Raw genomic sequence first — 15694 nt, forward strand, 5'->3', positions numbered from 1 at the left:
AAATACAAACTCCAAAGGGTAAAAGTAAGCCGAGTTATCTTATGAAGCAATGAAACCCACCTGTGACCGCAATTGTCCCAAACATTATGGTGCCCTGAGGTGTGGGGACTGTGTAGAAAAAGTATAATGTGATTGAAATGTGTGCAAATCCCCTTAAATGAACGTCTGCAATGTGCACTTTAATTACGTCTGAATTGTCAGATTAGTAATTTTAAACAATGGAGCAGAGGAGTAAATCAAAGTGAAATGTGCCTTTGTCCCAAATGTTATGGAAGGCACTGTAGGTATTTGTGAGTGTTGGCATGTGCTGTATGTTGAAAGGGTCAGGCAGATCAAGAATGGGTCATCAGATCGGAGTGTGCACAACTTTTAAGATGGCCTTCCGTTTTTTTCTTTTTGTATGTTAACAGAAAGCAAGGGCAATCGCGAGAAGGATGAAGTAGCCTCTCAGTTAATGGAGAATGAAAAGGAGGCAGCTGTGCATCCGAGTGACGGTAAGATCGATAAAAATTCATTCAGCAGCCACTGGCTTCTCTTAAAGCTTTCAGGGCAGGCACTGTGCAAGTCCAAGCGCCACTCCAGTGCACTAGGACTATTGGTTACTTGACTAGAAACACCGAGAGTTTCCAACAAGGAAAGCAGAAGAGTGTGAGGAAGCTAGCTGATGGCGTTTGATAGGTTGTGGCCCTCAAGACATCCCTCTACAAACACAAAAACACCATCAAGAAAAAGTGAATACAAACTTTTAATACACAAAACACTCAAAGGAGTGATAAGTGAAGTGTTACAAGAAAAAAAATAGAGTAAAAAGAGAAGAGCATGAAACCTGCTCACCCTCTTGACCCAGCTATTAAAAGTCTTGAACTGGTAGAGCTACCCCCCCACTTGCCCACTTTAACATTCCAAACAAGCACTCCATTCGTCTCCTGTCTGTTATTTCTCTCCGCTGAGCATTTCTCCCATCTTATCTGTTCTGGCCAAGAAGTGTCTTTAAAACCCCTCTTGGGGTCAAAATTCAGCCAAACCCCCCCAGTCTTGCTTCCAGAGGCAAAGGCTGATATCAGGCCAAAACTCCTTGTAGAGGCTTCTGATATCCCTGCTCCCCTGAGCCTTCAGTTGTTCTTAAAGAATCAGGTTTTCATGGCAGTTCACCAGCTGCCTGCTGTGCTAAACGGTCAGCCCACTCTAGTCTCTTCTGGCATTATGCCCTCTGGTGGCAAGGAGGTGGCATTTCCTCCCTGGATTTCTCACTGTTTTAACAGGAATGTCAGGCATGCTGGCTAGCAGTGTAGGTTGTCTGCCCTGCAATGTTCAGCTATAGCTGGCTAGCAGCATGGAAGGAGAAGGTTCTGGGAGAGAGTTCATCATGACATAGCAAGCACAGAAGGGCTCGGTATGCAGCTTAGAAGCTGTCCCATCTGTGAGGTGCTGGGAGTTCTTCTATTGCTCTCTGTGATGTGAAAGTTTCTTTGTGCTGGAATGTGGTTGAGGAGCAGAAGAAGACAAAGAGTTGTGCTTAATTGTGCTGTGGTGGGAAACACTTGCCCAAGAAGAGTTTAACACAAAAACTCTTTATTCATTTTACACTTATGTCCAGGCCTGTCTGTGTTGGGTTTGGGGAGATGGAGTGCCCCCTGATGGCCACACTATCTATCTATCTATCTATCTATCTATCTATCTATCTATCTATCTATCTATCTATCTATCTATCTATCTATCTATCTATCTATCTATCGTCACACATGTGCGCATGGGAGGCATGTATAATCGGGCCCAAATTTGATTCAGGAGTGGAATGTGACCAACCGCTTTTAATGTTAGACCAGTCCCGCCCTAATATCACTGGGAATGGTGGATTTGGAAGGACTGCTACGGCTAATTTCTTTAGCGATCCTTCGCATCTGATGATACAAGTGGCGGACCTGTACCAGCGGATTTTTCTGTGGATGCAGGTTAGACTGGTCTTGACTTTTAACCACTATCCCGGTAGCACAAAGCGGCAGGCAACAATGGAAATGTTGCTGCCGGAATCAAATAAGGCACTCGTTTTTAACCCATTTACAACTATCACCCCTGTATGCGGGATAATTAAAGGATTTGTCAGAGCACACCAACCCTTCCTCCCATTTCACCTACATTCCTCCTTGTCCCCAAGCAGTTTGCGCGCCCGCAAATCCGGGGACGTCAGCACAGGCTCCGGGTTGTTGCGCCTTGGGGGTTGGGGTGTAGATGGGGGCTAATTTTTGGGACGTACTCCGTTTGGGTTCAACTAAGAGACGGTTCTGCTCCCTCAGAATGTGAGGCCATCCTAGCATTTCAATGAGTTCTTTCATATTATGAAACTCTTTATCCCAGACCGGCTGGGTGAAACCATGGAGTAGGTACTGTAGCAGGCCACCTGCTCCACTATTTGGAGGGCACTGTTTTCATGTGGCTGTAATCACTGCCCTATCTTTGCCCATAATGACGAGGCTTGCTTGTGGGTCGGCCACCCTGGGTCAAATCCCCACTTTCTTATTTTTCTCACCTGCCAGTCTGGGGCACCCCTAGGTAGATATAAGGGCTCTAACTTAACAGGGAGGCGGGCACTCTCCTCCGAGAGAGCATAATAAGCCCCTTTCGCCACCCCCATCTGCAGCAGCCCAATCCTGTGAGCCCCTCCCGAACACACCCCGTCTTGCTTAGTCTTCCCGGTTAAGTGTAATGGGAGCTGAGCCTGCACCAGGTCTCTCCTCTCCACTCAGAAACTCGGCCACGGTACTTTCCTACCTGGTTATGTTTATGGTCCAGGTTCTGTTTCTTCAGGAAATTCATTATCCTGCCATCTACGCCACAGAATGGTTTGGAGCAGCCTTCCGTATATTATTCCCTGGCTGCAAAAATGTTTTAAAGGTTTGTACTGATATGTACAGACTGGAGTCCAGAACAGGACTGAGGGGATGGAGGAAAGGTGGCGGTTTTAAAGGTCGGTATAGGAAGTGACATCAAAGGGGCAAGAACCGGAAGGGTCTTCATCCATAGGCTCAAACCCAGAAGTGATATCAAAGGGGCCAGGTGGAAGTTCCTGTGAACGGTCTTTAGAAAAACGAGAGAAAGAGTCTGTGCACTCCGCCACCTCCTGGTCTGGCTCGGAATTATTCTCATCCAAGCCCTTTAGCTACCTCCCATGCACACGTGTGTGACACTATCTGTCTATCGACTGATTGTATTATTTGTCCTGTGAGTCTGTATCTTTGTTTTTAATGTTTTTTGCTGCTATATGCATCTTAATTTCCTCTTGGTATCAATAAAGCTTATTTATTTATTCTTATCTAATGTAATAACTTTGCTGCAATGCAGTTTAACCAAAATATGTAATTTCTGGCAGACCAGGTTCGGTTTTTTATTTTACACAATTGACTAAGATGAAAGGTTAATGTTACATCACAATGTGGATAATTTGGGTAGCTTTGTTTTCTCCAAGTTGTTCAACTTGTGAAATTTCCAACTTGAAAACTCATATTTAGTGTCTATCCAATAGCATGTGAACTCAGCATAACATCATAAACAATATGGCCATGGTCATACAAAGATCAACACAAAATGGCGGTGATCGTACCAAAACAAGAAAACAAAATGGCATTGTCAGAATAATAATAAAAATAATAAACAACAGAAAAAATAAGCTTAAAAACTGTGCTTTCAAAGTGATTGAACTCATAGTAGAAGAAGTGACTTGGTGAGGAAGAGGAGAAAGGTTGCTGTGGAATTCCTTTAAATAAATGTTCTGAAGTCACTCTACAAAAGTATACTTCTATACTATATAGTGCATTTAATGAACGTAAAGGTGTATTTTTAAGTCATAAATTAAAATGATGTGTTAATTGAACAGAGCTGTCGGAGTGTGTCGTAAGTGAGCCGCAGTTCATCTTGAGCTGCTCTGACTGAACACAGACCTGTCCAAGCTGACAGACTGAGAAGATCGTTCCTCCCCCACACTATGCGACTCTTCAATTCCACCCGGGGGGGTAAACGTTAACATTATACAAACTTATTGTCTGTTATACCCTCATTGTTATCACTCTTTAATTTAATATTGTTTTTTATCAGTATGCTGCTGCTAGAGTATGTGAATTTCCCCTTGGGGTTAATAAAGTATCTGTCTATCTATACTGCACCACAGATAAGAAATGACAGCTCGAGAGCAAGTGGTGATCCTGCAGACTGGAAATTTAGAAACTTGAAGTACACAACTCGGCACATTGTCAAACCATTGCCATTTTAGGCAAGGCTATGGAAATCCATTGTTCTATGATGGCAATATATATATTACATATTCACAGTAAATAATATAGAAAGATATATGGAACAATGCAAAAAAATCATTTCCTGCACGGCATATTGGCAGTAAATGAAACTTTATTTGCAGCCTGAATAAGTTGTATGTTATTGAAGGATTCAGGAGGGCAATCTGAATATCTGAAATGGGAGTAATTAAAAAAAAAAGAAGTTTGTGAAAATTAAAATATGGCACTTTGTAGTCCGTAAGTTTAAGGCAGTGTCAGGTAGTGAAAAAACTACAGGGAGCCTGAAAAAGAATTCAGAAACAGTGGGCCGAGGCAAAATTGCAAACATTTAAAACACATGATGGCTAAGGGCTTTAGTGGAGACTGAAAGGCACAATGCGCGAGCACACACAAGTGCATTATTATGTACTAGCCATGTGCGCCCAACCACGTTGTGCGTGTTAAAGTTGTCTGTGAAGGGCTCCCTGTTTAAACGCGGCTGCCAGTCATGAAGTGGGCCCTTCATCACACAGCATTATGATCCATATTACTAACCGAGAATGCTAAACCGGATGATGGACGCAGGCACATCCGGCCATGGGCCGTAGCTGCAAAAAGACGTACTGCGCAGGCGCAAAAAGAGTCCGCGAGAGTCGGCTGAGGAGCCGAGAAAGGTGGACAAAAGAGGGCGAGAGAGGCGGATGAGGGGCCGCGAGAGGCGGACAAGACCACAGAAACAAGGAGTGAGCACGCACCGAAAAAAGGAAAAGGCACATAAAAAAGTAGTCAAACGCGGGGAAAGCATGAAACACATTGCACACGAAACTAGAGACACCAAAAAAAAAGAACATACGAGCGCACAACAGCAAGGCACGACCACACCCCCCCCCCCCCCCTACATGCACCGGATGGGACACACACCAAGAGGGGGATTCAACAAGCCCATGGAAGACAAAAAAAAAGAACACAAAACCACCCCACAGACCCTACAAGCAACGGACGGGACACACACAAAGAGGGGGATTCAAACAAGACACAGGAACACAAAAAGAAAGAAGACGCTCGCGCAACAAACAATCCCCCCCACACATCCATAAGAAGTGACACCCAAAGCCTCATATTCTAAAGTGAACGTTGACACCTTCACACTAGGCAGCATAGGTGTCGGCATACGTGTCAGCATAGGTGGATGTCCTTTCAATAAAGCACTATTAACCGTTCAACTGCAGAAAAGGAAACATATTAACAGTGACTGCGATCCTCCTTATTACTTATCCATATTTCGCATGCTGAGAAAGAAACAAGTCATGAATCCACGGTCACGGGTACAAAACGATTCGGAAAGGATAACGGGAACGTGCCCAAATGGACTGACACAATGCACGTAGACGCATTCAGCGTGCGTGTCAAAGTGCTGCATCGAAAGAAGCACAATTTCAAACCGAAAGAGCTCGCGTATCAGACATACAAAAAAGGGAGCGAAGAGACAGAATAAATGAACGGAGACGTGAACAACGCGCAAATGAACTGACAGAAAAAAAAGAAGCAAGACGCGAAAAGCACCAAGCTCAAATGACCGACATACAAAAACGGACAAGGCTCGATACAAACAATGCACAACGTAGACTGAAACGGACTTTGCGCAAAGCGGAGGCGAATAAAAAAAAAGAAAAAAATTGCGCGTCACAAATAATGGACATGCAACAAAAAGGCAATCAAACGCAAAAAGCAAAACATGCCCGTCGCGGACATCGACGCCACACACCTGTTAAACGCTTACACCAAATGGCTGAAAACGCCTTCAATAAGGAATCCACTATTGAGGAAAATTCTTTGGGATTAATGAATGTCATTTGCAATCATTGTCATTCACTTAACTTCACAGAAGAAACAACTGGCAATACAAATAATGAATTTACACGTTGTTGTCAAAAAGGTCAGATTAGACTGCCTCCTTTACATTCATATCCTGAATATCTAAAGAAGCTTCTAACTAACGATGTGCCTGAAAGTAAAAACTTTATGAACTGCATTAGATCCTACAATAGTTCATTTGCTTTTGCATCTACTGGAGTACATATCAGGCCACCAAAAGGCAATGGCCCATACTGCTTTCGCATATGTGGACAAATATTGCATCGCATTGGAACAGTGCACCCTGAAACAAATCAACAACGCAAATATGCACAAATCTACATCCTAGATCCAGATGAGGCAATCTATCAACGCATGAACCTTCCTGAAAACAAACAATGCACAGAGCTTATAATGAGAAACGTCACTCATGTCATAAACAATCACCCATTAGCTAAGTCTATAAAAATGCTACATGAAGTTGAAAAGGAGGCAAATACAAAAGCAAATGCAAAAGGTATAGCGGCAACTACAATTGCTTTGGTCTTGATAAAGGACAAAGAACAAGATCCAAGACGATACAATCTGCCCGTCTTTAATGAAGTGGCAATTGTCTTTCAAAGTAAAGATGGTGAGCCTCCATTTCACAGAGATATTGTTCTACATTTACGTCCTGATAAAAACAACACACCTACATTCCAACGCAATGTTGCCTTCTCACGTGTTCGACGTTCATCTGACGTTAGAGTTAAAATTATAAATGATCCATGCCACGGAAGACTCATTCAAGGACAAGACACCATCTTTACTACTAATGTTATATACAAAGAAATATTCCAATAAAACATTAATATATGCCAAACACTCTATTTGTTATTTCTATGCGCATCATCCAAAGCTGCACACTATCCAACGCCAGGGGTTGGCGAGCGAAGCGAGCAGGGGGCGGAGCCCCCTAGTTTTTTATAAGGGAAACAAAATTACAAAACAAAACCCTTGGACATTGATTCGATAGGAACGGCCTACTCGGAATCACTGTCTGAACAGTAATTATGTGGTGGTGTAGGAGTATTTCTGCTTCTCTCTGTTCACAGTTTGTCTCGTTTTCACGATGCTGTCGTTTCCTCTCACGATCTCTTCTCAAAGTTTCTCCAATCTCGCAGGTTGCTTTGTGGCAATCCAAAGAGTAAGGCAATATACAAGGAGCAATGGTTATAAAAGGGGGACACATAGGTATCCAAGCTCTTTAAAGCATAAATAGGGATCACTTCACTGACATGTGAGCAAGCCACGGTACAACTGTGAGACGCGCAGCACTTGCCGGCTACAACGTAACAATAATAATTTCCGGAACGTGCTGTTATGTTGTCATTCATTTTACCCACTGTCTTTCTTTCATTCATATGTTACGTAGGCACGTACCTTTTATCTTCGGCAATCTCATTCTCTAACCAGGCCTCAGGAGCTAACCAGTGTAACACTGTCCACCACCCCTTTCGTTATTCCGGCATATTGTTGACATCCGTGAGTAACAATAACGTACTAAACTGGAAGGTGGTCTACGCATGCATGGAATTCGCAGACAAACAAAGATCAAGATCCAAATAAAGATTATATATAAAGATTAGTTAATTTAAAGCACAACAATTTGTTTAGTTTGAATGTCTGTGTTTTGAGGTGTGACTGGAGTACTATGGTCTTCAGTAGTATAAGCCTGGAGGAGATTCTTAATGCAATGCCTATGTTTTAGCTGTCTCTCTACTGCCATCTAGTGCTTCTTCTTCTAATTCATTCGCGGACAAACAAAGATCAAGATCCAAATGAAGATTATATATAGAGATTATTCACTGACTGTGTCATCTGATTTCTCCTTAGAAAGGGGTGACAGGTGATACAAAAATATAAGGAGGGCAAAGCTGGGCATATATTAAGTAACACCTGATGCTATCCCTGCTCCCATACGTAATCTGGAAGCGGAGATAATGGTGCATGTACTGAATAGGAGTCCACCTCCTCAGCCCTGCTTGGTGAAGCCCCTTGCCTCATGGACTTACCATGGAAACTTTGTGAAGTTATATATGAGCCCCTCTTTTGCATGGTGGAATTTCCATTTTCGGGAGCCCATTTTAGTAAAGAGTTGTGAAGCAGCCTGCACGTGTGTCACCTGCGGGGCAGGCGTCGTCACATAGCAGAGCTGAACTGTGCTCTTGGTGGTAGTCTCTCTTTCTGTCGAGAAATCGAGAAATGGGTGTGGGGATTAAAAGTGGCTTTTCAGTCATTTGTCTGCCTCTCTTGCTCCCTCTTTGCTTTTGACAAATTGAAGCCAGCATGTTGAGGAGAGAGCTGCCGGTGTGAGAGAATGGAAGTTAACAGCAGGCGGTGAGCGCCTCATGTCACCTAATGGACTTGACGCAAACAAGCCTCTCTTATTCAGCCGGTAATGGAGGGGCATTGTGTGCACCATTCATTATCTGTTCACCTCTGCCTTCCTCGTCACAACATCAAAGCAACTATTTTAGGGCAGGCCTCCTAAGAAAGTGCCATGCGGGCCCAATTTGTGCGGCGCTTTGATGGCAGCCCTTTGATCAGCAGCGCCTTGCATCCTCTGTCTAGTTGCAAAGTCATGTCGAAGGCGCTACATTTAAGGCAAGTTGGCGTGACTGGCTTTGTCCAGTCTGTGTTAGTGAGTGGGACATGGTCAGCTACATTACATGGATGGAAGCAGACACCAGCAGGTGGGGAAGGTTAGGGGGCTGAAGAAGACCCTGCTGTTCCTACAGTGGAGATGCTTCTTGCTCATCTTCATAGGATTGTTTTTTCTTTACTACTTATTGCTAAAACTTTGTGCTCTTTGTCCCCCTTCTAGATTCTGCACTGGGGCCTGAAGAGCATCCCAAAGACACTTGGAAACAAGAGGGTCCAGCAGACGGTAAGGAGATTTTTAATGAAAATAGCAAAGCATGAAAGTAGAAGGTCACATGACATGGCTGTTTTCTTTGTTCCATGTTGGGAAGAAGCGTAGCAAAGTCTGAAGTGGCACAAGAGATGCGGGGTTGTGAGCTTATGTCACGTGCAGTAGTACAGGAGGAGGTGGACTACGACCACTTTGGACCCACGGGCGTGTGCCCCTGAGGTTCTGAATCAGTTTTTTACAGAGACACCGCTAATGCAGGCAGCCCAAGAAAGTTGATGGGGGCACATCACTAAAGTGTGGTGGTGCCTGCCCAGCCTGATTGTGGCCATTTCAAATGGCTTGTCCAGAGGTGGGTGGTGATTGTATAATGGCAGATGCACTGAAGTGCTGATCTCCCCAGTCCATCTGCCCTGAGGTGTGTGTGACAGTGAGCCATGCATCCTGGTATGACACAAAGCTGCATCCCTGCACACAGGCTGTCTGTGCCTCACTGCTGCTTCTGGGCGCTAAGCTAACGTCAGGAAGCCTGCGTCAGAAAAGGCCCTCCATGCTCCCTTATTGCTACCGAGGCTTCCCTTTTCCTGGCACTGCGGCCACAGAAATTCTTTTTTTCATCATTTTACACATGAATGATGACTTTATGCCTACAGTCTGTGGTGGATAACAAATACGCCGCTGCTGTGTGTTTACATTTGGTGGTCAATTATGTGGAAAGTCAATTTGCTGGCACTTAATAAAAGCGCGGTGCCAGGGTCACTGCACACGAGAGCTGATGGGAGCGGAGGACTCTGGACGCATTTCCTCGGCGTATTTCTTTTCATGTCAGAGAGGAGATGGAAATCATAAAAAACACCACACTGGGTGTGATAGAAGAGCCATCTGCCTCATGAAAAGGAGGAGAACGGAGGCTGGGGCAACAAGGACTTGTCCCTGGCAGTTTTTATTATGTAATGCCAAACGACACCCCCTGGAGATGTTCACTGCTGTTAACTTTTTAAAGTTGGGTATGGATAAGCTTAGGGTTATGGTTAACACAACATGGCTACAGAGTCTATAAAAACTTCATGCAACCACCTCACCTACCCTACTTTTAAAAATCTGTATTCACAGGTGTCGCCCCTTCCCCATTTTGAAATTAAGGTCACATGCCCAGCAGGCACCATTGCTGGGGTAGCTGGGTCAGTGAGTGAAAGAGAGCCTTAATGGACATTAAAATGCTCCATAGGGCCCACCCTACTGCTTGTCACTCATGCAGGTGCTGCTGTGTGGTACCCAGGGACATATGCATGTTGTCTGTGTGCCCTCTGCCCACTACATAGCCTACCTGTGGCATGGTAGTACATCAAGCATACATCAATAGCTCTTCTAATAAACCTTGGGCTGCTGGGCTCATCATGGAAGTGTGTGGCCTAATCCACAACCCAGGCTGCATGGGGTACTCCTTGGGCACCTCCCCACCTTTGTAGGAGGCCATGAAGTTCTCAGTATGTTGGTTTGGTCTAGGAATTCAGCAAGCTGTGCACTCGTACAACCTGCCTATGAAATGTTATTCTTTCATGTACAAAACAAATGTCATTTTTACTGCATTATTATTGTGTTACACTAGCTGCTTTTTCTTCATCCTATACATTCTTACTTTTTGTTTTCATTATTTTACTTTGTCATTCTGTGAGAAACTGATGTAGAACATTAGAACAATTGTGACGAGAAGTGGCCATTCAGCCCAACAAGTTTGTTCATCCTGTTCACCTAACTTGTCCAAAATAACATCAAGTCGAGATCTGAAGGTCCTTAAAGTCCTGCTCTCCACCCCTCTACTCTGTAATTTATTCTTTGGGCCTGTGGTTCTTTGCGTGACGAAATATCTTGTAACATTTGTAGGAAATTTGCCCTTAATGAGTTCCCAACCGTGTCCCCGTGTTCTAGTTGTGGGGTGTATTTTAAAGTAATGCCTGGCATCCACCTTTCATAGCTTTTAACACTTCTAGCGTGAGGCCACTTAATCTCCAACAGTTTCAAGTGAACAGGTTCAAGTCAGGCACATCTTGTGACTCGTATATTGCCGTCCTGGAATCAGCCTTGTCGCTCTTCTTTTTTGTAATCTGGAGACCAAAACTGCACACAGGACTCCAGTGGGTTATATAATTTAATCATAGACTCCCTTGACATCGTGATGTTATATAATCTAACATTTTATTAGCCTCCTTGATGGCTTCTGTACATTGTGTGGATTTAGACAGCTAAATCCTTCTCATAAGGTGTATGCTTGATTTTCAGACCTCCCATTGTGTATTTAAGTCTAACATTTTTACTTCCTACGTGTATTACTTTACATTTACTTATATTAACTTTCATTTGCCACATGTCAGCCCAAGCTTGTATGCTGTCCAAGATCCTCTGTAATGATTCATTGCATTTGAGATCATCTGCCGATCCACCTATCCTGGTATCATCTGCAAATGTAACCAGCGTGTGATTTCTATTCCTATCCAAATCATTTCTTGTATGTACATTAAAAACAGCCGCGGCCCCAGCACTGACCCCTGCTGGACATCAGCCAATGGTGCATCACCCTCTGCTTCCTGTGTTTGAGACCAATTCTGTACCCACCTACACAAAATACCACCTAGTCTTGTCCATAACATCTGTAGCGGTCAGGGGCTGCTAAGATTCACACCGTCAAAAATGACGGTGATTTATTTATTTTAATAGAAGAGATCCCAGGAACGTCCCCAGCCTTGGATCGACCCACACACACTCACAACAGAGACAATAAAGCACACTGGGAAAGGCAAACAATTACAAATATAATGACCTGAAATAATTAATGAAAATAGTAATACCACCCCTGACCCCTTCGGCAATATTACATATAAACACAAACACCACACAGCAAAGTCCATATATACCAAACAGGATGAAGATGAAAAGTGACCAAGTTAAGTCCAGCGATCTGTATGTTGAAAAGGAGAAGGAAAAATACAGTCCTACCGGTAGTTACTGATGATGTGGATGAAATCAGATGGTTGATTCAGGAGCGCTCCACTCTTCCGGAAAACCAAATAATCCAACACAGTTCTCAGTGCACAGGTAGACAGACAATCCAGACCCCAACAAACGAATACAGTCCAGGACAAAAAGATTAGAGTTCCAATAACAGCAGGCAGAGACGACAAATAATCGCAACAAAACAAAACAAACTTTTTTTCCCTCCTTTTTGCCCTCTGCCCTCCTTTTAACTACCTGTGGCCACCTTTGACCCCAGCAGCCCCAGCAAGGACTGCTGGGAGATGCAGTTCTTATAAAGTAGCACTGCTACACATTTATGTATATTAAAGCGAGCAGCGACTTGATGATATTTTGGAGGAATTAAGTGAATAGGATTGGCAAGCGTGGTTGGACTACATAGCCTCTTCTTGTCAATTTTTTTTTAATGTTCCAAGACCCCAACACTGACCCCTGAGGGTCATCAGCCAGTGATGAAGGTTCCGTTCACCATCACCCTCTGCTTCTAGGGTTTAAGCCAATTGCTCACCCACCTACACACCTGCCCTGAATTTCCACTTTTTAGTTTGATGCCCAACCTCTCATGTGGCGTCTTATCAAACACGAGGTACATCACATCATGTGCCCCCCCGCTCATTACATCCTTTTGTTGCTTCCTCGTAGAATTCCAGCATATTAGCGAAACACAACCTCCCTCGTCTGAACCCATGCTGGCCTCTTCTAGACATGTGCACCTTAATCTGTGCCTTCATAATTCCTTTCAGTAACTTACCCATGATGCACGGTAAGCTTACTGGCCTATAGCTCCCTGGATCAGCCCAGTCACCCTCTTTAGACAACAGGATGATTTCTGCCAGCCTCCAGTTTTTGGGGATTTCCCCAGTGTGCAGAAATTTTCCAACGATATGTGGCAAGCGTTTAATTTTGTAATCACGGACACGTTATCTGGTTGTGATTATCGGTTACATTTCTTGGGGTAGAAAGGCTGAGAAGGTTCTGTGTCACAAAAGCGACTGTGGGCTTGTGCCCCTGAGGTTCTACATCAGGTATTTTCAGAGACATTTCTGTTGCTGGCAGCCCAAGAATGTTGATGGTGGCACATCACTAAGGTGCCCAGCCTTAGTTTGCGTTTTCCAGATGGCTTTGGCCTGAGGTGGGTGGTGATTGGATAACGGCGGATACATCGAGCTGCTGATGTTCCTTGTTAAACAACAATTGGTTTATTGTACCAAAACGATATCATCGAAAAAGCTTTAAAAAGTGTTTCCTCACCCTGGCATTGACACAGTAACAGCCAACTCGCCGAGACCACCGTAGCTAACAGAGAGTGAGAGTGTCCTGACTGCTACGCTGATGATTGTTTGGGGTCTCCCAGCTGAGCCTGTTGTGGACACTACTGAATGGTACTTTAATTGAAGCTAAGTATGAAATTATTATTTGTGTTCTGTTTTTTGTTGTTGCGGTTATGTTGTCACTGCTGGGACTTTAAGATGGCACTGGAAGCTGGGTGGCATTTCCCAGCTCTGATGCCGATCCATCCTGACCTCCTGCTCGACACAGCCGTTCAGGGTATCACTAGGATGTCGCCCTCTTGTGGTTCCACACTAACAGAGGAGGTGCCTGGTGGACCTGCTACTCCCTGAATGCCCCTCAGGCCCTTTGGCACATGTCCTTACATTGACTGGATGCGTGTTATTGTGGCGACTGACATGCGCGTGTGAAATGTTCTGTGACAGCCATTGCAGCAGGCTTACTTAAAATGACACAGCTTTCTCCGGCAGTGTGTCTTCCCTTGTAATAAGAATGTCACTGCATGCGCACAGTGTCGCTGAAAAATGAGACTCGGTGACACCTTGCATTTATCTTTTTCCCATTTAGTTATTTACAAAAGCTCCAAGCCCGGCATTTGTAGATGATATTCCACTGAAACATTTGACGTGCAAGTAATGAAAAACTGAAGCGTGCCAAGGAGGCGTCTCGGCTTTCCAGTCGGTGTCACTTGGGTTGCTTTATCTGCACCTTAGCTCTCTGTGCACATGGGGGCACTGCTGCACCCGTCTTTTTACTTGACTCCGCTCAAATCATTAAGAACGTTAATAAAAGTTAAAGTTCTTAATGATTTGCTCTCCATTTGCTGCCTCGGCCTCTGGCTTGGAGTTCCCAGCCTTGTGGTGGGATGTGCTGTGGTGTATCGAGTGTCCCAGCAGATTAAAACTCCCGTGAACAGAAGGCCCGAATGACATGGCCTTGTTGGACTGGGAGCTACGGCTTATGGTGTCTCCAGTCTATCTACCATCCTGCCACCCAGTAAGAGTGCCTCTCTTGTAATTATTACCAGGGGCATTTTGAAGCTGTGCCCGTTGTATTTTTTGGAGACATTAACCTGGACAGTGCTGGTCATTCATGTCATTTGTATTTTTGCTTAGAATCGAAACAAATGACAGTGGTGCTACTGGAGGTACATTAGGGACAGTGAATGAGAGTGATATGTGGGACAGACGGCAGTGACCTGCTCTGTCCTGGGCTGCTAGCACTCCCTGGCCTTACCTATTTGTCTGTCTTTTACTTCAATGTTCACACACAATGTGGAGTCAGCGTTAGAGAAGCATGAAGAAGATGAATCACACCTAGAGAGCACCAAACCGGTCATGACAGATTGGGACAGACAGAAACACACACGTAGACCACTACAGGTTCTTGGCCCCAAGCATTTGAGAAGAGCTTCTGTCTGCTACGATGTCTTGCTTCACTCTAAGAGCCGGTTTATACTTCACACTCAGAACGCATACGCACACACATCATGGCTGCCACGTGTTCCCAGTGTTCAATCGACACGTTCTCTGAGCAGGACCTCAGAAATTAACGAGATGCGTGTGCGAGTTGCAGTACCAGCAAAAAGTCCAGGGGGGGCGCAGTGTGATAAAAGTAAATATGTTGATGAATGGTTCGATGTGGTGAAGCAAAATGCCAACATACAGATGCATTCGTGGTGCTTTTATATTCAATCATCGCACATTCCTAATCATAATGACTCGATACGTTTTAAAATTCTCACATACCGTCTTCTGTGCCGTCTTTTTTTCTAGGGCTTCCTCTGCTCCTGACAGCAGCGAATCGCCAGCAATAGATCGCCACACTGAGCACATTAAATGTATGATATTCCAACTCTCTGCACATTTAGAATCCTTAGATTTATACTTGATATCACTTTCATGATAAAATGCATTAAAGTATGTGTGTTACATTTTACAGATAAATCATTAATTTTGTTTAAATAATGAATACTGTTAATAATTATACACATGGGGGTGACACAGTGGTGGAGCGTTAGCGCTGCTGGCTAACAGGGAGTCACGTCGCTGATATTCCCTGCCTGGAGTTTGCATGTTTTCCTGCTGGGTTTCCACAGTGTGCTCCGGTTTTCTTCCAAAGATATGCAGATTTGGTGACACTAAAATGACGCTAGTGTATTCACCTTGCTGATGCTCTGTCTAGGGATTGTTTCTGCCTCGTGCCCAATGCTTGCTGGAATGAACACATCCCTGTATTGATGGATTTAATCATTAAACATCCTTTTCAGAGATGAGGTGTCATCGGAATTTAATAGGTGTTCTAGGCAATTCACAACACAGCGAGGCCGAACCTGTTCTCAGTG

The 15694-nt window shown here is 44.3% G+C and overlaps 1 protein-coding gene across 4 annotated transcripts in view; it reads left to right on the top strand.

Moving 5' to 3' along the window:
- macrod2 (mono-ADP ribosylhydrolase 2) overlaps positions 1 to 15694 on the top strand; it is a 1343630-nt gene that overhangs the window by 1310273 nt on the left and 17663 nt on the right. For all 4 annotated transcript variants that reach the window (XM_028820323.2, XM_028820324.2, XM_051919692.1 and 1 more), the window contains 2 exons: positions 411 to 494; positions 8986 to 9048. In XM_028820323.2, coding sequence (XP_028676156.1) covers positions 411 to 494; positions 8986 to 9048 — 147 coding nt within the window. The remainder of the gene's footprint in view (positions 1 to 410; positions 495 to 8985; positions 9049 to 15694) is intronic.

The sequence above is a fragment of the Erpetoichthys calabaricus genome, chromosome 15 (assembly GCF_900747795.2).
Source record: "Erpetoichthys calabaricus chromosome 15, fErpCal1.3, whole genome shotgun sequence".
NCBI lineage: Eukaryota > Metazoa > Chordata > Cladistia > Polypteriformes > Polypteridae > Erpetoichthys > Erpetoichthys calabaricus.